General features: G+C 43.4%; 1 protein-coding gene across 1 annotated transcript in view; it reads right to left on the bottom strand.

Moving 5' to 3' along the window:
- The window catches only part of KALRN (kalirin RhoGEF kinase), a 1,228,991-nt gene that overhangs the window by 29,582 nt on the left and 1,174,633 nt on the right, over positions 1 to 24,776 (bottom strand). The window contains exon 53 of the mRNA XM_088460751.1: positions 11,845 to 12,010. Coding sequence (XP_088316877.1) covers positions 11,845 to 12,010 — 166 coding nt within the window. The remainder of the gene's footprint in view (positions 1 to 11,844; positions 12,011 to 24,776) is intronic.

Genomic DNA, 24,776 nt, shown 5'->3' with positions numbered 1-24,776 from the left:
ACGTCTAGATTTAGATGCCTGTCATTTAGCCCTCGCTGGGATTAAGTAGTCTGGAAGCCGGCGGCCAGCATTGCGTCCGCCAGCTTCCTAAACGTATACCGATATAACACATTATGAATACCTAATAGTCTATACACCCTAAATGTCGCTATTTGGCGTTGTAAGTCGCACAAGAAATAATTGCTTTCCAGACTTTGAATGTGGTTCCAAAGCACAAAAAGTTATTATTCACATAAAAAGCATTTAGTTACACGCCTTGATCTAAATACAATTCGCCCAAAAGATTATACATAAACAAGGTACAGTTGATACATACGCAGGCGCACTGGTCCCAGTTACAGTCATCAATCCTGAGGTCTGTGGTCATCCAAGAGAATGGCTACCTAACTGGGACCGGGACACAGGCTATATACCCTAACAGATCATGATAACAACAACGTAGACAGACAAACATAATTCCTTTGGTTCTTGCTCTTGGTCTTTGAAATATGCTGTAGTTCATAGGGCAGTTCACTAGGGGTATGTCCCAATTCTCCAGATTACATTGTCTTTCTTTAATTGATTTAAACTAGATAAAGACACTACATTACAGTGTATACATTCTAACCAATAATTTCCTATATTCCATAACCATCGAACGCAAGATGCGACTCCCTCGCTGATAGGTTCAGATATCTGGAAATAAACAGTGTGTCAGTTTAGTACCAAACATGCCATGTCTATCATGTTGTATACCATTAATATCAAATACATGCATTTTACATCATAATTAATAACTTTAATATAAACCATAATGTGCAGGAACCTTTTATGAGTGCGTGTATATTTATGATTATATGTAATTATGCATTGTGTGTTTACATGCATCATAAAAGGCGCGCTGTGTGTTTCTATTTACAAATGCAACTGTATATATATGTGTGCACGCATTGTGGATACTCATGTGATCGTTTAAGTGTGTGTGTGTGTGTGTATGTATATATATATATATATATATTTATTTTCATAGCTTCAAACTGGTTATTATTAATATTACTTCTGTCTGAACTAAAAGAATGACAGACAATGGAGTTTGTCCTGCTCATAGATGGAGCAAGCTTTGGCAAACAGTCTGATAATTTTAACAAAAGGCTCTCCTATGTTTATCCAGAATACAACTGTTAGTTCTACTTAACCACATCAGCATTGGATACAAGGCCTACAATTGTTAAACGATAGCTAAACGTATGACCATTGTTTCCAAATCCACATTCAGCATATCAGTGTCTGTGTTAAACTTCAATTGTCACAGACACACTGTATCTGCATGCAGAGCAAGCACTCACAGTATCCTTGTGTATTCTTAATTATTTGTCACAAACATGTCCACAAGACATGTCTGTCATCACTGAATATATGAAGTCTTTATAAATATAATATATATATATATATGTGTGTATTCGTGCGTATGGGGTATGAGAGGATTTTAAACAGTATGCGGTGGCAATGCAATCGCATGATGCTAATAATAGCATATTAGCATCACACACAATGGCTTCATGCTGACAACGCAAGATGGCATCATCAGGGGCAACCTAAAATGGCGTCGCTCGATATTAATTTTAAGATCTGGTCTCAGCCAATCATCCGGCTTTGACAGTCCACCCTTTGATAGCAAACAACACGCTATCACACTCTGGTCTTATTATTTTTTTATTTTTAGTCTTACACTATGGGATATTATTTAATGTTATATTATGGGATGGTACAATGTGGTCATTAAACCATCAATAATGTGTCTCTGGTAGGGACATAAAACTATCCTTATAAGCACACCGCAGATCTTGGAAGATCATGGGAAAGATGTGGGGATGCATCTATCCTATAAAGGAAGTCTTGAAGGGGATAGGGACTTACATTATTTAGGCATGGCTAAATGTATACATCATCTGGTGGTACATTCTAGTTCAGGATTGTAATACAGTTCTTCCTTGACCTTGGTATCCATAATACCATTGCTCACCACCATCATCTCGGTATCTCTGTTCGCCCTTGTACATTTTCCACACTTCAATACATTAAGAACACACCTGGCACATAAGCCAATTACTAAGATGACAATCAGTATAAGGATCAGGAGCTTACCCACAGTAGCAACCAGTTCCTGGACCCATTCTCCTAGACCGGACAACCATTTCACAGGGTTCAACCAAGTGAACCACTCTTCTACCTTTTCCTCTACTTCAGCCACTGAAGCATTATGGTTCTTCCAAAATTCCCATTTTAACTGCAGAATTTCATCCATCTTCCGGTCTATCACCTCTCTGGGGTCACTAGTATTATCAGTGATATACGTGTAGCACTTGACACCAAATTGAGTGGCCAAAGTTATACAGTACCATCCAGTGACAGCTGTTAAATAATTTAACACTAGCCTATGTTGCACAAGTTCTTTCTTATAAGCTTGTAGCTCCCTACCAGCATACCTGATGTGTCATCATACATCTCGGTGACATTATCTATTAATTTAGCAAGCTCTTGAATATATCTGAAATTTAGAGTACCCCGAGCGATCCTGGTGGGATCCAATGCTACTAAAACTTGAAAGCCAGTTGTTTCACTAATCAACTGTGTAGCTGCATGTATGTCAGCAGGTATCATGTTTCTCTTGTCACGGTGTTCATAATGCATATGAAGATATGGAGATGGTGTGTTTTTATGGATACCAAGCATTTCACCATGTGTAAGGGTCATAACCTCTGGAACTACTCTTCCTAGGTAGCATAACCCTTCTGCACTCGGAGAGAGCCACTTATACACTTTCCTTCCACATATAAAATATACATCATCAGGGAGAATGTAAGGAATAGAATGTTCATACAAGTTTCTGGTTGTATAACCTTGGCACAGTACCCTTCTGGTACCCTACCAACCATTTCCTCGGTGGAACTAAGTGTATATTTATACCGGAATGTCTCCCACCTAATCTAATGGAACATAAATGTTCAAAATTAATAGGTTCATTATCAGCTCTTAGTGAGAAGGTCATCGTATGGTTATTTTCAGTCACTTCCCAACTTCCTGGTTTGTTGAAGTTGGTGAAGTTCAAACACAAAAGTGATCTATCTACTTGATACTGGTGGAGTTTAAAATGAGGTGGTTTGGACATAAGAAATTTTCCATCCAGTGCCTCCCCTCATTGCAATTCTAAAACCTCAGAAACATTTAATAGAAATGGCACTAACCCTACATTATGTTGTCCCTGAGGCACGTGAGAGCACACCCAACACTCACAAATACAATAGTCCTCAGACAATAGACCTTCACACTGTCTCTGAGTTTCCAAAATAACAGATCTCTTAGCAATTACTGTACTGGGTTTGGTCAGATACTCCCCCGATTGGTTTAACACTCCTTTTCCCGACTCCACGCCATCAATATCACCATCGACCTCTCTCTCCATCATCTGCCCACCGTTACAGAAACAGGACCTCCCGAACCAAACAAGGATCATGAGAACTGTGGAAGAAAGTAAGAACACAAACCCAGCCCGCCACTCCATTGCTGGAACACTGGGCTGCAAATTTCCCTAGCTCAGGTTATCTCACAGCAGTCTTTAACTCTCCCGGAACAAGCTCGCGATTGACAGGTCTACGTTATCTGCCTCGATTCCGCCTTGTATTTCCACTGGTTGGTTGACCTTTCTGCAGTGAGTGGAATGGACCAGGTATCTCTCTGTTACTTTCAAGGAAGTTGTAATAGTCAGCAAAACTTGATACGGACCTTCCCACCGATCTGTTAGACAACCTGAACGTAAGAAATTTCTGATCATAATTTCTCCAGGTTTGACATCATGACAGTTTGTTTCTGGCATATCAGGTGACAACAATTTAATTTTCTGCTGCTGCTGTTTCAACGGTTTACTCATTGTTATAAGATACTTCACAGTAACCTCATTGTTACTCTTCAAATCTTCCTATTGACTTGCAATCAAATGAGGTTGCCTACCAAACAGATTAAGAGGGGGTCTAGGAGTTGTCCTGATGCTATGAAGGACTAGCGGTAATGCTTCTGGCCATCCCAGTCCAGTTTCTGCCATGATCTTACTCAATTTAGTCTTAATAGTAATGTTTACCCTCTCCACCTTAGCACTGGCCTGGGGTCGGTAGGGGGTGTGAAGTTTACTATTAATACCCATCAACTTACACATATTCTGGAAGACGTCACCTGTGAAATGAGTACCCCTATCACTTTCAATAATTCTAGGGATACCGTATCTGCATACAAACTCCTGTACAATCTTTTTAGCAGTGAACGCAGCAGTATTAGTGGCAGCTGGGTATGCCTCTACCCAGTTAGAAAATACATCTGTACAAACTAATACATACTTGAGGTTCCTGCAGGGTGGTAATTGAATGAAATCAATTTGTATTACCTGAAAGGGTCTGTCTGTCAGAGGAATGTGGGATGGCTCAGTTGGTATTGTTTTCCCAACGTTCTTCCTCAAGCATGTCAAACAGGACATTGCCCTCTTTTCGGCTTGGGAAGAGAAACCTGGTGCACACCAGTACGCCCTGACCAACTTGCACATACCTTGCTTTCCCAGGTTAGTCAGACCGTGCGCTGCCTCAGCCAAACTTGGGTAGTATGCCTTGGATGCCACCGGCTTACCTTGTCCATCTCTCCAGAGTCCAGAGGACTCTTGCCCACATCCCTTAGATCTCCAGACTGCCTTTTCCTGAATGGAACACAAATTTTGCATCTCAATTAGTTTCTGCATATCAGTCGTCTGAAACATCATCATTTGGTTAATTGGCATGTTCGCTATTAAACCTGCTGCCCAATTGGCAGCTTCGTCAGCCCTGTTATTGCCCAGTGACACCGGATCGTCCTCACATTTATGGGCTTTACACTTAATGACGGCCACTGCCTTTGGTTTTTGGATCGCTGTCAATAGTCCTTTTATATGTTTTGAATGTGCGACTGGTGTGCCTGCTGCTGTCATAAAATTTCTCAGACGCCAAAGAGCTCCAAAACCATGCACTACCCCGAAGGCATACCTGGTCAGTGTAGATATTAGCTGACTTACCTTCTGCCAGTTCACACGCTCTCCTCAATGCCACCAGTTCAGCCACTTGGGCTGAGTTAGGTGGAATAAGGGGTTCGGCTTCTATAACATCCTCGTCATTTACCACAGCATAACCTGTACATAACTCTCCAGTGTCAGTTTGTTTATGACAACTCCCATCCGTGTAAAACGTCAAATTTACATTTTCTAAAGGTGTATCACATATGTCAGGTCTTGCAGTAAAGGTCTGATTCAAATAATCCATACAATCATGTGCATCAGTATATCTGCAGAACTCACCTTCAACCAGCGACTCACCTCTCTCCACCCTTTGTGCATCCTGAGGCACATATGGTAAATACGTTGCTGGGTTTAATGTACTGCACCGTTTAATGGTGATGTTTGCAGGTGCTATTAGAGCTAGTTCCCATTTTGTGAACCTAGCTGAGGAAACATGTCTGGTTTGGGCAGAATTCAGCAACGCAGATGCAGCATGGGGTGTATAAACAGTGATATCATGGCCTAATACTACATCCTCACTCTTACTGACCAATAGAGCAGTTGCTGCTACACTTCTTAAACTCATTGGGAGTGATCTTCCCACAGTGTCCAATTGTGCACTGTAGTATGCTACGGGCCTACTGGCATCACCATGTTTTTGTGTGAGAACACCTGCTGCCCAACCATTAGCTTCTGTACAGTATAAATCAAAAGGTTTTTCATAATCTGGTACTCCCAACCCAGGTGCTCTTGTCAGACTGTCCTTAAGGTTAAGGAAAGCCTGCTCTGTTTCCTCTGTGTATATGACAAGATCGGGCTTTGAGGGAGAGACTAAGTCCTGCAATGGTAAAGCCAAATTAGGAAAACCTGGGATCCATGATCAGCAGTATCCATGCATGCCCAAGAAGGTACGGATTTGCTGATGGTTCTGCGGCAGTGTCATGGTCTGTATTGCCTGTATCCTGTTATTAGTCAGATGTCGTAACCCCTGGGTTAGGCAGTGTCCCAGGTATTTAACCCTGGTCTGGCATGGCTGTAATTTGTCCTTAGCAACCTTATGTCCTGTCTGTGAGAGATGAAGCAACAGTAGTTTAGTATCATTTGAACATGACAAATGAATCAGAACATATCAATAAATCGTCTACATATTGTATTAGAACAGATCCATTAGCAGGTTGAAAAGATAGTAAACAGTCGTGTAAGGCCTGGGAGAAGATACTGGGGCTGTCTATGAAGCCCTGGGGCAATCGTGTCCATGTGTATTGTACCCCCCTGTATGTAAATGCAAATAGGTACTGACAGTCAGGATGAAGAGGGACAGAGAAGAAGGCAGAACAGAGGTCAATGACAGTAAAATGGGTTGCAGTTGGTGGGATCTGCATGAGAATGACAGCTGGATTTGGCACTACGGGAAATTGGCTCTCAACTACCTTATTAACCACTCTAAGGTCCTGTACTAACCTATAGCCCCTCCCCCCAGCCTTCTTCACTGGAAAAATGGGACTATTGGCTACACTTGCTGTATGGACTAAAATTCCCTGCTGTAGTAACTGCTCAATTATGGGAAGAACCCCTATCTGTACTTCTGGTTTTAAGGGGTACTGGGGAATTTTTGGAGCTTGCCTACCACTTTTTACATTTACCATTACAGGAGCTATGTTTGCCATCAATCCAGTGTCCTGTCCATCTTTGGTCCAAAGTGAACTTGGTATTTTAGATAAAAATCCATCTCAGGTAGAGCAGATGTTATCTGAATCAGTAGAGTGAAACATTAACCTTTGGGGAGTGTCCAAAATATCCCTCACCTCATGCGCAATGCTCTCTGGGATATCTATTCTAAAAATATACCATCAGGGGTACAATAATGACACATCCCATTTTACATAAGAAATCCCTTCCCAGTAGGTTAGTAGGGGCTGCTGCTGCCAGGAGAAAGGAATGCCTGGTATGCAATGGACCGATAGTAACCTCTGCAGATTTGGTTAAAGGATAATGTTGCACTTTACCTGTTACACCCATTGCTGGTACTGTTTTGCTGGTCAACTGTAAATTAGATGGAGATTTTATCACTGATCTGGTCGTCCCTGTGTCTACAAGAAAAGAATGTTTAGTACCAGCTACATCAACCGTCATTACAGGTTCTTCCCTAGTACTCCCGGTTAACCTGACTGGCTGTAGACTACAGGTGTGACCTGACCCTTAGAGCTGACTATCTTCTTCCAGCAAAGCATTCACTGCTACAATGTGAGCAGGTGATGGCTGGAATTGTCCTGACAGTGGTTGGTGTCCCTTCTGTGGGTATCTCGGTGTTCCCTGGTTTGGGGTTTCCCACTGTCTAGCTTTACAAAACCTACTTATGTGCCCCTCCTTGTTACATCTATAACACCCTTGTGGTTGACGTGTATTGAAAGGTTGTTGCTGTGTGGATTGGGGAGTATGAAAAGATTGTGGTTGTGTATGGGGATAAGGGTTTGGAGGTTGTATGGGATGAGTGTATTGTGGCTGTGTGTGATAAGAGTGCTACGGTGTTATTTGCATTCCTTCCAGAGCTCGAATACAGCCATTAGTTTCTCGCTCTGCATTTCTCTCTTCCTAAGGATGTTTTTATCATGTTCAATTGCAGATTCCTTGCGTGTGTCTACCGTAACTCCCTTCCAACCAGGAAGTGAGGTCTGAACCCTGGCCTTTAGAGTGTCTTTAAGACCATCCATAAGCACTGTGATTGTCATTTCCCTGTGGTGTGTGGTGTCTTTTATATCCTCTATAACTGTGTATTGGGTAATAGTCTGCAGTGCTCTGGTGAAATAATCTGCTGCAGACTCACTCTCTTTCTGCTTAATTGTAAAAATCTTACTCCAGTTAACTACTACTGGGAAATATACGGTCAACTGGGTGACAATGCGGGCTATGTTGTCCTGATTACCTTCATCAGTTATGGGACTATCTCCATCCAATACAAAGGCTGTGATAAACTTTTTCACGTCGTTATTATGTGGAAGACATGCCCGTAATACCACCCGCCAATCTTTGTTGGTTGGCTCATGAGCATTACCTAAATCCTTTACAAATCTCTGGCACTTTGCTAGTTCTTTCCTAGGGTCAGGGAAATCTGTCATTATGGAATGTAGTTCTGCTCTTGTCCATGGACAATGCATGGTATTCGCAATCTCCGCTACTGTTACAGCGGGTGTTAATACCTCCTGCACTATAAATGGTGGGGCTACCTCCACTATGGGTACTGGTGGAGCAGCTACCTGTGCTTGCTGTGATGGTACATTTAACATTTGGGCAACATGGGAAAGAGCTTACATTACAACAGGTTCATCATCTGCATCAAAAAAATGTTCCTTATAGCTGCTTAGGAGAGGGTACAAGTTACTTGTTAAATTTATATGATTTTTGAGATCGACTGTACTTTGACCCCTATCCGCATAGGGCGGAGGTGGTGTGCATGCGCTACTAACTATACCTTCCGCAACGCTACCTTGCTGTGCGTGTGCACTTTTGCGGCGCACACACGCTATTTAGCGTTGCATACACGCTCCCTTGCGTTGTGGGTGTGACGCTAGTTAGCATCACATGCACACCGCTAAGCCACATGTTTCCCTCATGCTGCCACAACTTTGACAGTCATTAAACTTTATCCTTTTCTTTAGAGATTTCACTAAACATATACTCTAACATTATTCAGTACCTCTGAATAAAAGCTACCAATTTTAGGAAAAGGTTTCCTACATTCCTTGGTCATGTTGACCAATATGCTACAGTACGCCGTAGCGTACACACCATACTTTTAAACATAATATACCTGGCCAATCCAGTCGGCCCTTGCATCAGCAGCACATCATCGACCATTTACAGAGATTGCTTCTCCCCATCTGAGAAAACACTTAGCAATTTCTAGAGAGTGTCGATTGGTGAACGATTTTAGTGAGCTACATTCACGCACTCCCTCCCGTTATGCACAGTCAGCCCGCAGGGCGTTACAGTCGGCTTGCACAACGAGGAGCAGAATAATCACCTATTGTAAATTATTCTACCTGCGGCGAATTCAAACAAGCTTCAACCGCTCGCTTCATCCCATTATGCACCACTTTCCCGATAAGCGATATGGTCCGTGTGCATAAACGAGGAGTAAAATAACCGTCTAGCGAATTATTTTACTTGTGATGAATTTAACTCCAAGCTTCACTGCTTGCTTCCTACTTTGAGTTTACTCCCAGCTGGTAGCATCTAGGAGTTCCAACCTTGCCAGCAGTTTCACTCCCACAACAACCCACTTCACAATCACTGTTTATATAACTATGTGGTTCGATCGCATTGCCCAAAGAACCTAACTGATCAATGGACTTTGCAATTAATGGGTGCCAGACCAAGAAACCCCTTAGTTTCTTGATAACCACAATGTACCTACTTTGTACACTGGCCCAGTAGTTTGTACGGCCCTGTCAGGCACCTACCGAGTTTCCACTGAGGTTTAACAGACAGTAACCTCCACTTTTTAGGTTTAACAGACAGTAGCCTTCACAATCACACGTTTCAATTACATATACCTTTTCTGCGCAGAAAAAAAATTAAACTTCTCCCAAAATATAGCAGTATAATTCAGAGGGTTTAACAAGCAATCATGCTATGAATACAATGACTGGTTGAACACATGGCAGCACTACAGGAAATATCCGTATGCTATTGTGCGACTTACCACCTAACACAAACTTTAACAATGAAAGAAAACAAACTTTTCCTTCCTTGTCCCTGGATTCTAATCAGTGCTCCTTGAACTCACACAATAACGGATATCGGTCTCTCAACATCAAGTGGTAGCAGGTTTTCAGACACAGTGTGTCCATTCCTGCGTATGGCGCCGTCCACCCTTTGGAGTGAGACCGATAACCATGTTTTACCGTGTAATTAGGTAGCGTGACCTCACTGCGAGCCCCCAACTATGAATACCTAATAATCTAAATAAATGTCGCTATTTAGCGTTGTAAGTCGCACAAGAAATAATTGCTCTCCAGACTTTGAGTGTGGTTCCAAAGCACAAAAAGTTATTATTCACATAAAAAGCATTTAGTTACATGCTGTGATCTAAATACAATTAGGGCAAAAGATTATACATAAACAAGGTACAGTTGATACATATGCAGGTGCACTGGTCCCAGTTACAGTCATCAATCCTGAGGTCTGTGGTCATCCAAGAGAATGGCTACCTAACTGGGACCGGGACACAGGCTATATACCCTAACAGATCATGATAACAACAACGTAGACAGACAAACATAATTCCATTGGTTCTTGCTCTTGGTCTTTGTAGTAGGCTGTAGTTCATAGGACAGTTCACTAGGGGTATGTCCCAATTCTCCAGATTACATTGTCTTTCTTTAATTGATTTAAACTAGATAAAGACACTACATTACAGTGTATACAGTCTAACCAATAATTTTCTATATTCCATAACCATCGAACGCAAGATGCGACTCCCTCGCTGATAGGTTCAAATATCTGGAAATAAACAGTGTGTCAGTTTAGTACCAAACATGCCATGTCTATCATGTTGTATACCATTAATATAAAATACATGCATTTTACATCATAATTAATAACTTTAATAAAAACCATAATGTGCAGGAACCTTTTATGAGTGCGTGTATATTAATGATTATATGTATAAGTATGCATTGTGTGTCTACATGCAGCATAAAAGGTGTGCTGTGTGTTTCTATTTACAAATGCAACTGTATATATATGTGTGCACGCATTGTGGATACCCATGTGATTGTTTAAGTGTGTGCATATATATATATATATATATATATATATATATATACACACACATACACATACACACACATATATATATATATTTATATACATAGCTTCAAACTGGTTATTATTAATATTACTACTGTCTGAACTAAAAGAATGACAGACAATGGAGTTTGTCCTGTTCATAGATGGAGCAAGCTTTGGCAAACAGTCTGATAATTTTAACAAAAGGCTCTCCTATGTTTATCCAGATTACAACTGTTAGTTCTACTTAACCACATCAGCATTGGATACAAGGCCTACAATTGTTAAACGATAGCTAAACGTATGACCATTGTTTCCAGATCCACATTCAGCATATCAGTGTCTGTGTTATACTTCATTTGTCACAGACACACTGTATCTGTATGCAGAGCAAACACTCACAGTATCCTTGTGTATTCTTAATTATTTGTCACAAACATGTCCACAAGACATGTCTGTCATCACTGAATATATGAAGTCTTTAAATATATATATCTATATGTGTATTCATGCGTATGGGGTATGATAGGATTTTAAACAGTATGCGGTGGCAATGCGATCGCACAATGCTAATAGCATATTAGCATCACACACAATGGTTTCATGCTGACGACGCAAGATGGCATCATCGGAGCAACCTAAAATGGCATTGCTCGATATTAATTTTAAGATCTGGTCTCAGCCAATCATCTGGCTTCAACAACATGGACAGTATGACAACAATTATATCAATACTAATGATGCTTTACAATGTTAGTGGCTGAGAATTGTGTGTGAGTGGGTCTATAAGGAGAAATTGCGAGATAACAGGATAAAGTTAGGGGCCATAGGAGGTAGTGAGAGACATCAGAACAGAGTGGGGGAGATATACGAGCAAAGGGAGACTACAGGCAGATATCAGGACAAACTTGTATATAGTATTGAGCATGCATAATTTGTGAGAGTCAGTATAAAAATATATTAGGAGACACAAGGGGCAGTTATGAGATATCTTAAATCCTACCTACCTGGCTGACATGGTGTAAGTGCTGCTTTCATCATCCACGATGGCTTGATCAGGTCCCTTCCATTTGATGTTTGGCTTCGGTCGGCCACAGACTTTGCAATGTAAGATCACAGTGTCGCCAACGACACATAAGATGTCCACTAGATTCAGGATGAACTCAGGAGCCACTGCACAGAACAAACATTATGCACAGACATTAGGGGATCATATTATGATAATAATAACAATAATATTATTTATATAACACTTTTCTCAAAGCATTTTACATTTGCATTTAAAACACAAAATACAGAATAAGATGAACAGTAAAGAGAAACATTAGTGAAGGGATTAGTGAAATGCATGAGTAAACAGGTGAATCTTGAGTCTGTTTTTGAATCAGTCTAGAGTGAAGGCCTCTCAAACTGTGCGGGGAAGCGAGTTCCATAGAGTCAGAGTTGCAAAGCTAAAAGCTCAACCCCCAGATGAATTCAGGCAGATTCTAGGTACTTCTAATAGTCCTTCATCTACAGATACTTTGGACCCTGGTTATGGTTCAAGCAAATCTTGAAATACATTTTCCATTTTACAGGCAGCCAGTGAAGGGAGTAGAGAATGGGTGTTATGTGGCTCTAACTGGGTTGGTAGGTTAACAGCATGGCCACTGAATTTTGTACCAGCTGCAAGCGGTGCAATTCTTTTGCTGGGAGACCCAAATAGAGGGCATTGCAGTAGTCTAAACATGATTATACAAATGCATGTATGACTTTAGGCTGATCCTCTAAGGGAATTAAGTGCTTGACTCTGGTTATGTTCTTCAGATTAAAGAATGAGGATTTGATCATTTGGTCACGGTTGATAACTGATGTTTAAGTGCCAAGCCACCATCCAGGACAACACCAAGATTCTGCACCTGTTCAGTGTTTTGTAATTCTGAACCCCCAAGCATTAGTCCAGTTGCTTGGCTGTACTGCAGTCTTGTCCTTTGATAGTGAGAACCTATCATAAAGGACCTCTGTTTTATCAGGATATAGTCACAGCTAACTGGCGCTCATCCACTCCTGGAGCTCAGCTAGACAGCCATTTAGGATTATTAGGTTCTAAGTTCCTGGAGCAAAGAACAGGTGTGCATTATCTGCATAGCAGTGGTTGACCAGGTCATGAATTCTGATTATTTCACCCAGTGGTAACATGTATACTGTGAAAAGCATGGGAGAGAATCTTGTGGAACACCGGACTGTGCCATCTAGTCCACAGAAATTTTTCAAGCGCTCATTGTAGGGTGTTCAATCAGTATCCCATGGTTCACAGTACCAAATGCTGCACATAGATCCAGAAGGATTAAGATTGAGGGCTATCCGCTCTAATGGAAATATTAAGAGTGTGCCAGGTGGGTGATCGCGAATATAAATTGGAGCTATTTGCTGACAACCTCCTTGCTAACATTTCTATGCAAGTGCTCTCTCCTTGCCTTCATGCACAAGTTTAAAATGTTCAGTGAAGTGTCTAATTTTAAGATACATTTTTCAAAATATGTTGCCATGTTGACACTTCAACACATGGTGGCTTGTCTTAAAGGCTCATTCCCATTTCTTTGGACTTCATCTCAACTTAAATATCTAGGGGTACTTCTATCTCCCACTAATATGAACATGTTTCAACTTAATCTTCTTTCCCTCCTTAAAAAGTTTAAAGTAGATTTTCAGAAATGGTCTTTATTGAAACTGTCCTGGCTAGGTAGGATTAATGCCATTAAGGTGAATATCTTATCCAAGGTCCTCTACCTATTGCAAACTCTACCTATTGCGATCACGACTTCCCTTTTTAGGAAACTAAAGGGTCTAGTGGGATGTTTTATGCGGGGGTCAGGCCTACATCATCTCTCGCAGGCTGATTTGATTCAAGGTTGTGCAAAAAGAGGTCTTTAGCTTCCTCACTTTCTCTCTTATTATTATTCGGTCCACCTGGCTAGGATTGTGGAGCTGTTCAGGCTACCTGCCTCTAAACAATGGCCCCTTATAGTGAGTTAAGTATCCTCGTGCTGGAAAAAAATTGGAACTCCCATTTGTTTAGTGCATGCGCCTTACTGCCTATGCCTTTGTTGAGCAATCCTGATCTTCCTCCAGGCTTCTCAGCCCCTAGTCTATCTTCACCGGGTGTTCCATGTATATTTCATCTAGATATTGCAAATGGTTTTTGGCTCTTCACAGATCTCCAGCAAACTTATCTTCTCACACCTCGTTCATTCTGGGCCTACCTCAAGATTAGGCATATTGCCCAGTTACTGCTCCCTAGTAGACCCCAACTAAGTTTGAATCTCTCTGTCTGACTGAAACTCTGCTGAGACCTTATCTCTCTATTGTACCAATTGTGTCTTGAAAGCTCCACTATCTCTTTGCCTTCCTATGTTTCTGAAGGGAGTTGTCAGAGGAACAATGGTCCTGAATTTTGTTTTACTTTTGCTAGCTCCTCCTCATTTCAAGTCCTAGAAACTCAGTATAAGATACTAGGTAGGTGGTATATGTGCCCTGTACACATTCATCAGATGTTCCCAAATGTGTCTGCTCTATACTGGAGATGTGGTCAAGCATTGGGTTCCACATTTGGTGGCTCTGTCCAATGCTGGCTGACTTCTGGTGGATTGCAGGGCTCATTATTAATACGCCTGAGCTTTGGTTTCTCAGCCAAATGGATATATCCATTTCAACTTACAAAAAGTCCTCGCTTAGACATCTAATGAATGCTGTGAGAGCAACTGTTCCCTGCTTTTGGAGGTCCTCGACCTGCCCTCCTATCTCTCGGTGGTTCTGGAGATTAGATTATTATATGGTCACGGATGTTCTCACTTCTTTCTTTTAATCACCTTCCTCTGATTTTATGGCCACCTGGCATAGGTGGATGAGTTCTAAGGAAACTTCAGAGTATGGTAGGCACATTACTCCCTGCATTGTTATTTATTTTAACTGTGTCCTGATCTGGGCCACTTTTGGCCATATATATGTTGAGCTGATTTTGTTTCAATAAAATAGATTGTACAAAAAAAAAAAAGATTGAACAGTCACCTCTGTCTCTTGCCATCAGAAAATCAATAAGCACATGTACAAGGCAGGGGCATTTTAAGAGGAGACTCAATGTGTGCCAGTATCCACTGCGCATGCACAGGGCTCCAGGAAAATTGCGCCTTCACCATTTGTTACGAATCCCAATGCCTACTCCATGTGAGACCACAACAACCCAGCTAGTGAGATCTTCACCAATAACAAACCACCCGTTGTTCCCTTAGAACTTGGATACGTTCACCGGTATTTAGTCGGCTGCCTGGACTTATGCTCGGGGTAGTAGCAGCTCACATGGAGGTATAAGGAAATTCAATAGATGAAATGTACAGTTGGAACAGATGCAGGTGATGGTAAGGCTGTGAGGAAAAGAAGAGTCGATATTTGACCAATGGTATAACTTGAAGTAGTTTAAAGTAGCACAGCAGCCGATGATGCGGCAATAGTATCGATGGTGCAGCAATTGCTATTGGTGAAATAGAGAAAGTCTAGACAATGACCTCGGAAGCCGATGGTGCGGCAATTTTGCTGATGATACGGCAATAGCTGTTAGTAAACAGTCTTTGGAAATGGCTTTGGAAGCTGATGATGTGGCTATAGCGCCGATGGTGCAGCAATAGCCATTAGAAAACAATGTAGGTTTTGACTGTGGCTTGGGAGTTGTATGAAGACTGATGAGCTAATGACAGCACAGGGGCTGCTTGATGCAGCTGGGAAGCCGTATGGAAGTTGACGAGCCGATGGCAGCACAGGGGGCTGCTTGGTGCAGCTAGGAAGTCGTACGGAAGCTGATGAGCCGATGGCAACACGGGGGCTGCTTGGTGTGGCTAGGAAGCCGTATGGAAGCTGATGAGCCAATGGCAGCATCGGGGCTGCATGGTGCTGCTAGGAAGCCAAATGGCAGAACGGGGTCTGCTTGGTGCGGCTGGAAAGCCGTATGGAAGTTGATGAGCCTATGGCAGCACGGGGGCTGCTTGGTGCAGCTAGGAAGCTGTATGGAAGCTGATGGCAACATGGGGGCTGCTCGGTGTGGCTAGGAAGCCGTATGGAAGCTGATGAGCCAATGGCAGCACCGGGGCTGCTTGGTGCTGCTAGGAAGCCGAATGGCAGAATGGGGGCTGCTTGTTGCGGCTGGAAAGCCATATGGAAGTTGACGAGCCGATGGCAGCTTGGTGCAGCTAGGAAGCCGTATGGAAGCTGATGAGCCGATGGCAACACGGGGCTGCTCGGTGTGGCTGGAAAGCCGTATGGAAGTTGATGAGCTGTATCACGAGGATAAACAAACTGACCATGCAGCAAAGCCGATGAAACTCAGACACGCTATAGTCGGCACAGCTGCAATACTCCAGTGAGTATAAATAGGCTGACTACATACGGGTAAGTATAAAACTATATGGGTGCAGGGTGTGCGTTGTGCACCGCACACCCTGCACTCATTATAGATACACCCCTGGTACAAGGGCCGTTTCCGCACTATGCCTTCCCCTGAATCCTAACTGGAATGGATCATAAAAATCATGGGTTTCCAGTTCACTTGAAATCACTCAACCTTTCCTAGAAAAGGAAGGTTCGATACCGGTCTGTAGTTGTTCATGCAGTCGGGATCTAAATTAGGTTTTTTAAGAAGTGTAACAATTGCTTCCTTTGATGTTGCAGGAAAAAAGCCTGTCTGCAAAGAGCACTGAACTATTTTTGCAACTTACAGGGCCAATTATGTCCATTCACCCTTTTAGAAGCTTGGTTGAGGCAGAGTCTAGGGGATTCATTTACTAAAGTGAGAGTTTTTAGAAGTGAGTTTTAAAAGTGATGTTGCCCATAGCAACCAATCACATTCTACTAGGCATTTAACTAGCACCTTCTAGAGGATAATAGCTAGAATCTGATTGGTTGCTATGGGCAACATCACTTTTAAACTCTCTTCTAAAAACTCTCACTTTAGTAAATTTACTCCTAGATCACAGGTGGTGAGATGCAACATTCAGATAATTTTATCAACTTCTTTTACATCCACTGGGTCAAAGCTGGTCCATGAAGACAGATTACTTACACTGGCAGGCTTGGAAACTTGCCATTCCTTTGATGGCATTGTGGGGATTCCAGGCCGGATGGAGGATACTTTGGGGTAAATTTACTAAAGATCGATTTGGCATTTTCAGTGATTTGAGGAGCGATTTTCATTCGATTTGGCTTTGATTTTGAGTATTTACTAAAGGCCAAATCACATGTAAAATCGGACTTCAAATCGAATTTTGAGCCAAATCGCCCTCAAATCGACCATCAGAAAAACATTGGTATTTTTACATAGCCCAACACACAAAACCCTTATTTACTATCATTCGATTTGAAATCAACCTCAAAATCGGACTTCAAATCACTCTTCAAATCTCCAATACAATAGACCTGCTTAGAGCTTTTGATTTGAGCATGAGCATGTCGGATTGACACAGATACATGCAGACATCAGTGAGATGCCTGGATGTATCTCACTGTAAAAAGCATATAAAGAGTTAAATTAAGCAAAAAATTTACGTGAGGTCCCACCCTCAATCAGAACCAGCCCCGGACTTTGCAAACCCAGTTCTGGGCTATGGGAAGCAGGGCTGGTTCTGGATTGACAGGGAAATATTTGCGAAGGGTTCCCTGTAAGATCCAGAACCAGCCCTGGACCCTTTCTAATGGGGGACTGATGCAACAGCCAGGGGAGCCCCATCACCGGGCCCCCCAGACGCAGCATCAGCCCTGACCGTTAAGTCAGCCCAGGCCAGGGATCCCTGGGGAGTTGGAGACCCCTTCAAAAAAAAGGGGTCTCCCTCACCAGGGCACCCCTAGCCTGGGCAGATAGCCCGGGGCTATCTCCGCCACCCATGGCCGGTGGGTGGCAGGTTGATTGTGAATGTGTGGTGTAAAAATAGATATAAACATTGTCTTTCCAGTAGAACTGCAGGTCCCAGCAAGCCTCTCCCCGCATGCTGGTACTTGGAGAACCACAAGTACCAGCATGCGGGGCATTAAGGGCCCACTGGGACTTGTAGTTCACCTGTAAAGAAATGTTGCAAGAAACACACAAATACACCTTACAAAGTAAAAGTTTAATACATACATACTCACCTATGTTACCTTGAGTGGTCCCCTTCTCCACAGTAGGCATCCATGGGTTAAAATAATAAAATGAAAAACCGGACCCTCGCATTAAGGAGTAATCATTCGAACCAGAATGATTAGTCCTTCCCGAATGATGCGCACAGACGCGGAGTCATCCTTTGAAGCTCCGTGTCTGTGCGTTTATTGGCTGAGAGAGGGCAGGCCCTGCCTCTCAGCCAATGAACGGCTCCCTCCATTGAAGTCAATGGTGGGAGCCGCAGGATAAACTTTAGTTACCCTGCGGCTCCCACCATTGAGTACAATGGAGGAGCCATTCATTGGCTGAGAGGCGGGGCCTGACCTCTCTCAGCCAATTAATGCACAGACACGGAGCTTCAAAGGATGAAGCCGCGTCTGTGCGCATCATTCGGGAAGGAGTAATCAGTCTGGTTAGAATGATTACTCCTTAATGCGAGGGCCCGGTTTTTCGTTTTATTATTTTAACCCATGGATGCCTACTGGAGAAGGGGACCACTCAAGGTAACATAGGTATGTGTGAGTTTGTATGTATGTATTAAACTTTTACTTTGTAAGGTGTGTGTGTGTGTTTCTTGCAACAGTTCTTTACAGGTGAACTACAAGTCCCTTAATGCCCCGCATGCTGGTACTTGTGGTTCTCCAAGTACCAGCATGCGGAGGAGGCTTGCTGGGACCTGCAGTTCTACTGGAAAGATAATGTTTTTTCAATTCTAATTTACACAACACTGTCACAATCAATCTGCCACCCACCACCCAGGGGTGGCAGGGATAGCCTAGGGCTATCTGCCCAGTCTAGGGGTGCCCTAGAGCGGGAGACCCCTTTTTTTGAAGGGGTTTCCAACTCCCCAGGGATCCCTGGCCTGGGCTGACTAACGGTCAGGGCTGATGCTGCGGCTTGGGGGCCCGGTGATATGGCTCCCCTGGCTGTGGCATCAGTCCTCCCGTTAGAAAGGGTCCAGGGCTGGTTCTGGATCTTATAGGGGAACCCTACGCAAATATTTCCCTGTAAATCCAGAACCAGCTCTGCTTCCTATAGCCCAGTGCTGGTTGTACTGAGTACAGGGAGACCCTACGTAATTTTTTTCCTGTACTTAGTCAACCAGAACTGGGTTTAAACAGTCCGGGCAGGGGCTGGCTGGCAACTTTTAGCCTGGGGGGCAAATACATGCAGGTGGCCCTGGCAGAGGAGTAGCGTGTAGCCAGGGTACCCGAAAGAACGTGCATGCTACGGCCCCCCTCGCCTCAAGTGTTCTAGGGAGGAGACGGGCCCCCTTAAATAGTGGCCCCAGTGGTAATCTTCCCCCTATGCAGTACATCCAGTATTGCCCTTTATATAGAGCCCCCAGCAGTGGTCCTTTGATGCAGTGCCCCCAGTGGTAGTCCCCTCCCCCCTATGCAGTGCCCCTAGTAGTAGTCCCCTCCCCCCTATGCAGTGCCCCTAGTAGTAGTCCCCTCCCCCCTATGCAGTGCCCCTAGTAGTAGTCCCCTCCCCCCTATGCAGTGCCCCTAGTAGTAGTCCCCTCCCCCCTATGCAGTGCCCCTAGTAGTAGTCCCCTCCCCCCTATGCAGTGCCCCTAGTAGTAGCCCCCCCCAGTAGTAGTACCCCCCTTGTAGTGCCCCCAGTTGTGGTAGCCCCCCTTGTAGTGCCCCCAGTAGTAGTCCCCCCCTTGCAGTGCTGCCAGTAGTAGTAGTCCCCCCCTTGTAGTGCCCCCAGTAGTAGTAGTCCCCCCCCCTTTGTAGTGTAGTGACAGACTCTCATTGGCTGCTAATCAAAACACACAGCTGCCTGAGCTGGCGGCTGTGTGTTAGTCAGTGTAGCGCTGACCGAACTCCGTCCGGTCAGCGCTACACACGCGGTGCAGTCTGTGTCAGTGACACAGACTGCCCGCATGACGCTGTGGCCTGGGGGGCACATAGCACCCTGCCCCCCGGCCCAGCCCGCCACTGTCCGGGGCTGGTTCTGATTTAGGGGGTGACCTCACGTTTTAGTTTTTTTTACATTTTAACTCTTTACAACACTCTTTACAGGCAGATACATGCAGGCATCTCACTGATGTCTGCATGTATCTGTGTGACAACTAACTGCTCATGCTGAAAGTGAAAGCATGAAGCAGTTCATGTGTCAGGGATTTGCAGTTCGTTTTGAAGGATGATTTGCCATTTGATTTGGACATGAACATGCTAAATCGGGCTTCAAATCACTCTTCAAAACCGACTCAAATCGAATTTGTTTTGCAAATCGCAAAACAAATCGAATCATAGTAACTGCAGTGAAAAAACGGTTTTCAATGCATTCGATTTGAGAAGTGCTAAATCACTCCTCAAATTGAGCTGCAAATCGACCAATAGTAAATTTACCCCTTTATCTGCAAAGCAGTTTGCAAACTCATTGCATCTTGACTGGGACAGAGTTTCTTCAGGCTGTGAGCATGCTGGTTTGCAAAGCATCTGCTTTGCGATACTCTGAGCCAAGAGTAGCTCAGAGCATTGCAAAGACGAAGAGTGTCTGTTTGCGCCTATTTTAAGCACCCAGATGGCATTTTTGCTGTACAATGGGCAGAATGATTATCTATATAAGCATTTGATCAAATTGGAAAAAAATATAATATAAAAGTTTTAAAATAATAATAATTTTATTTATATAGCACTCTTCTCCTAAAGGACTCAAAGTGCTTTACATTTACAGTACAAAATAAGCTTAAACAAGGGACATTAGTGAAATGCTTGGGTGAATAGGTGAGTCTTGAGTCTATTTTTGAAGGATTCTAGAGTGGAGGCCTCTCGAACTGTGCGGGGAAGTGAGTTCCAAAATGTTGGAGCCACAAAACTTAAAGCTCGACCCCCAGACAAATTCTGTGAGATTCTAGGTACTGTTAATAGTCCTTCGTCAATGGATCGCAGTAATCGGGTGGGACAGTAAGGAATCAGAAGCTGCTTCAGGTACCCTGGGCCGTGGTCATGAAGGGCTTTGTAAGTTAGTAAGCCAATCTTGAAAACAATTCGCCATCTGACAGGCAACCAGTGAAGGGAGTAGAAAATGGGTGTTATGTGGCTGGAACGGGGCTGGTTGGTTAATAGCCTGGCAGCTGCGTTTTGTACCATCTGCAAGCGGTGTAATTCTTTTGGTGGGAGACAGAGGTAGAGGGCATTGCAGTAGTCTAGGCGTGATGATATAAATGCATGTATGACTTTAGGCAGATCTTCTGAGGGAATTAAGTGCTTGATTCTGGCAATGTTCCTCAGATGAAAGAATGAGGATTTGATTGTGGCTGATACCTGATGTTTAAGTGTCAAGCCACTATCCAGGACAACACCAAGATTCCACACATGTTTGGTGTTTTGTAATTCTGAACCCCCAAGCGTAAGTTCTGTTGGTTGGCTATGCTGTAGCCATGTCCTGTAACCTATCATAAGAACCTCTGTTTTATCAGGGTTCTGTCGCAGCCAACTGGCACTCATCCACTCCTGAAGCTCAGCTAGGCAGCCATTTAGGATTGTTATTGGGTCCTTTGTACCTGGAGCAAAGGACAGGTACAGTTGTGTATCATCTGCATAGCAGTGGTAGACCAGGCCATGACGTCTGATTATTTCACCCAATGGTAGCATGTATACTGCAAAAAGCATGGGAGATAGTATAGAACCCTGTGGGACACCGCATGGAAGTGGCACTGGTGATGAAGAGTTTACTCCAGAAGAAACTCTTCGGGATCTGTCAGTGAGAAATTATTTGAACCATCTAAGGACTGTGCCATCCAGTCCACATACATTTTTCAGGCGCTCAATTAGAATCCCATGGTCCACAGTATCAAATGCTGCTGAGAGATCCAGAAGGATTAAGATTGAACAATCGCCTCTGTCTCTTGCCATCAGAAGATCATTAAGCACACATACTAGAGCTGTTTCAGTGCTATGTCTTCTCCTGAATCCTGACTGGAATGGATCATAAATATCATGGGTTGACAGGTGGGTTTCCACAGTTGCATTGCCACCACTTTCTCAATGACCTTTCCTAGAAAAGGAAGGTTTGATACTGGTCTATAGTTGGTCATGCAGTCGGGGTCTAAATTAGGTTTTTTAAGAAGTGGTCTAACAATTGCTTCCTTCAGTGGGTCTGGAAAAATGGCTGTTTGCAAAAATAGTTCAATGCTCTTTGCAATTACAGGGCTAATAATGTCTATACACCCTATGAGAAGCTTGGTTGAGGCAGGGTCCAGATCACAGGTGGTGGAGAGGGCCCGCACTGAGTCTGCACGCGGGCCCCCTCCTCTCTTAAAACGTGGAGAAGAACATGGCCCTTGTCAAGGAGGTCATGAAATCTCACCACATGCTGTTTGGACGAAAGGCTGCCAGCACATCAACCCGCTGCAAGGATGCCATCTGGGCAGCAGTTGTGAGTGCAGTCAATATCACCAAGGATATTAAGCATGCTGCAATGCTATAAAAAGCTTCCCTGACTGCATGCCACTGTGACTCCTGGCTAGGGAAGAAGATGCAGGCATCCATTAGTGGCTGAAATTCCACAATTACCTGAGTTAGGTACCGTAAGAATGTTGACTGGGATATCCCAAGAACTCTGTCAGTCACAGACTTAAAATTAGTTTACCAGTAGCCAGAAAGTGCAACACAGCCAGAAGCTTATGCAGGCCTGAGACAGAGAAGGAACATGCTGTGTAAGAGTCTAGATTCAGTTTGATTAGGTCATACAGATGGAATATGTTGTTACGGCTGAGCCTCAACATCTGTATGACTTAGCCATCGGCCAATGCGTTCAGGTTCAAATGCCTCCTAAAAAACCATGGCCTGTGCAGTCTTTGTGGTACCTGCATTACCTCAGTTTCTTGCTCCTGGGTCCTTTCAGCCTTGTGGTAGGGCCTCTGAAATCCCAGCCACATGTAGTAAATAGCACTGGTAGTATATTCTGCCATTTTTGCTTGACATAAATCAATGCAGCTGATTTAGCTCCTTTAAAAGGCATCATCATTGTGTTCCCACTAATTGCAACTTGAAACACCTGTGAACACATGCAAACACTCACCTCAGGAGGTAGTCTACTTGAAAAGTCTATTTTGGTGCGAGTTTGGTAATTTCCTGTGCGAGTTTCAAAACTCGATTCTGGGTAAATTTGCATGATTCATTGATTCCTATGAAAAGTACTTGCAAGTTTGGCTAATGGTGTATTTGGTCATGTTTTTTAAGTTTGCGCGAATTTTGATGCTCGTTTCTTGCAAGTTCGCAAGTGCTTGGCCTTAGTAAATTTGCAAGTCCGGAAAACAGGCAAAACTCGCATGAGAATGCAATCTCGCCCAAACACGATTCTTAGTAAATTTACCCCCTATTGTACACTGTACTTGCATGGCATAAATAACCTAAGTTACTTATAACCAATAATGTTTTAAATTACTGTAATTATAATGAAGTGTCTGTAACAGATCTGAGATATATAGTTATAGCCAGAGCTGCTGTTCACAGGTTCCCTAATAACAGAGCTGAGCAGAGAACAGCACTTGAAGAGGATATTTAATTTAAATATGTTAGATTGTAAGCGTTTCAGGACTGAAGTTGCTAATCCTCACATTTTGTTTAATGTTAGCAGCTCCATATAAATGAACCTACTCATACATAACGCACACGGTACTCTATCTGGCGCACTGGGTGACACCGACCGCAGTGATGCAACTGCTAATAGAATGATAAATGAGATATAAACCCAAACACTTCCCAGCAGAGATTTCTCTATGGTTTGAGTCACAAAGTATCAAGTGTGTCCAGGGCCATAACTAGGGATGTGCAACTGGTGCCACATTCCAGGCTGTACGGCCAAGATAATGGCATTGCTGCTGCCACAATGGCACCTGTATTCATCTTGTGGGGTTCTTTAGAATGCACCTGGTGCTCAGTTTACAGCTCCTGGCTCCCTCTTCTGTGACATCATAACCAAAGGCCTGGCTCACAGTCAGTATCTCCAATCATTCCAAAATTATTTGATTGGTTTGACATCAACACCATACTCGGGAAACCAGATGTTTTACTACAGGGTGTATATTTACTAAGAATTGTGTCTGGCCAAGATTGCATTCCTCTGCAAGTTTTCCCTTTATTTTCAACTTGTATATATACTAAAGCAAACCCAAGTGCAAATACAAGATTCCACACTGAAATAGACTGCAAAGTAGGCAAATAGAAGCCAATAGACCATTGAACCAACGCACGAGTACTTTCCATAGACTGAGATACAACTTACGGATTTACTAAGAATTGTGTTTAAAAACACAATAGACAACGGAGCAGAAGAAATACAAGAAGTGCATGTGAACTGTGTGTTCTGCAGAAGCACTGCACATATTATTGTGATCTGGCGGTACCGGCCATACTGCTTCCGCCACAACCTGCGCCCTGCTCTGACTTCCCAGCTCCCACACTGTGTGGGAAGAGACATCTTGACGTCTCCATTGGACCTGCACTGCTGCTCGGACCATCCTTAGGATGGTTGAGCAGCACCCTAGTTAACCGGGGTATCAGGACTATAGATAGACAGTTAAAGGTCAACAATGTCTAGATAGACATGAGATGTTAGACAGACAGTAGGTCAACAGTGACAAAAGGTCAACAGGGACAAAAGGTTGACAGTGTCAAAAGGTCAATATGAAAATGGTCGACACACACATGGTCACCATATGTTGTTTTTTTTATGGTTAGGCACCAGGGAGGAGGGTTAGGCATCAAGGGGAGGGTTAGGGTGAAGATTAGGGCCAGAAAACAAAAAATATGTTGTCCATTT

Source organism: Taudactylus pleione, unplaced genomic scaffold (genome assembly GCF_031769625.1).
Source record: "Taudactylus pleione unplaced genomic scaffold, aTauple2 ptg000977l, whole genome shotgun sequence".
NCBI classification, from domain to species: Eukaryota; Metazoa; Chordata; class Amphibia; order Anura; family Myobatrachidae; genus Taudactylus; species Taudactylus pleione.
The sequence above is the reverse complement of the archived record's forward strand: the minus strand, read 5'-3'. Positions and strand labels throughout refer to the sequence as shown.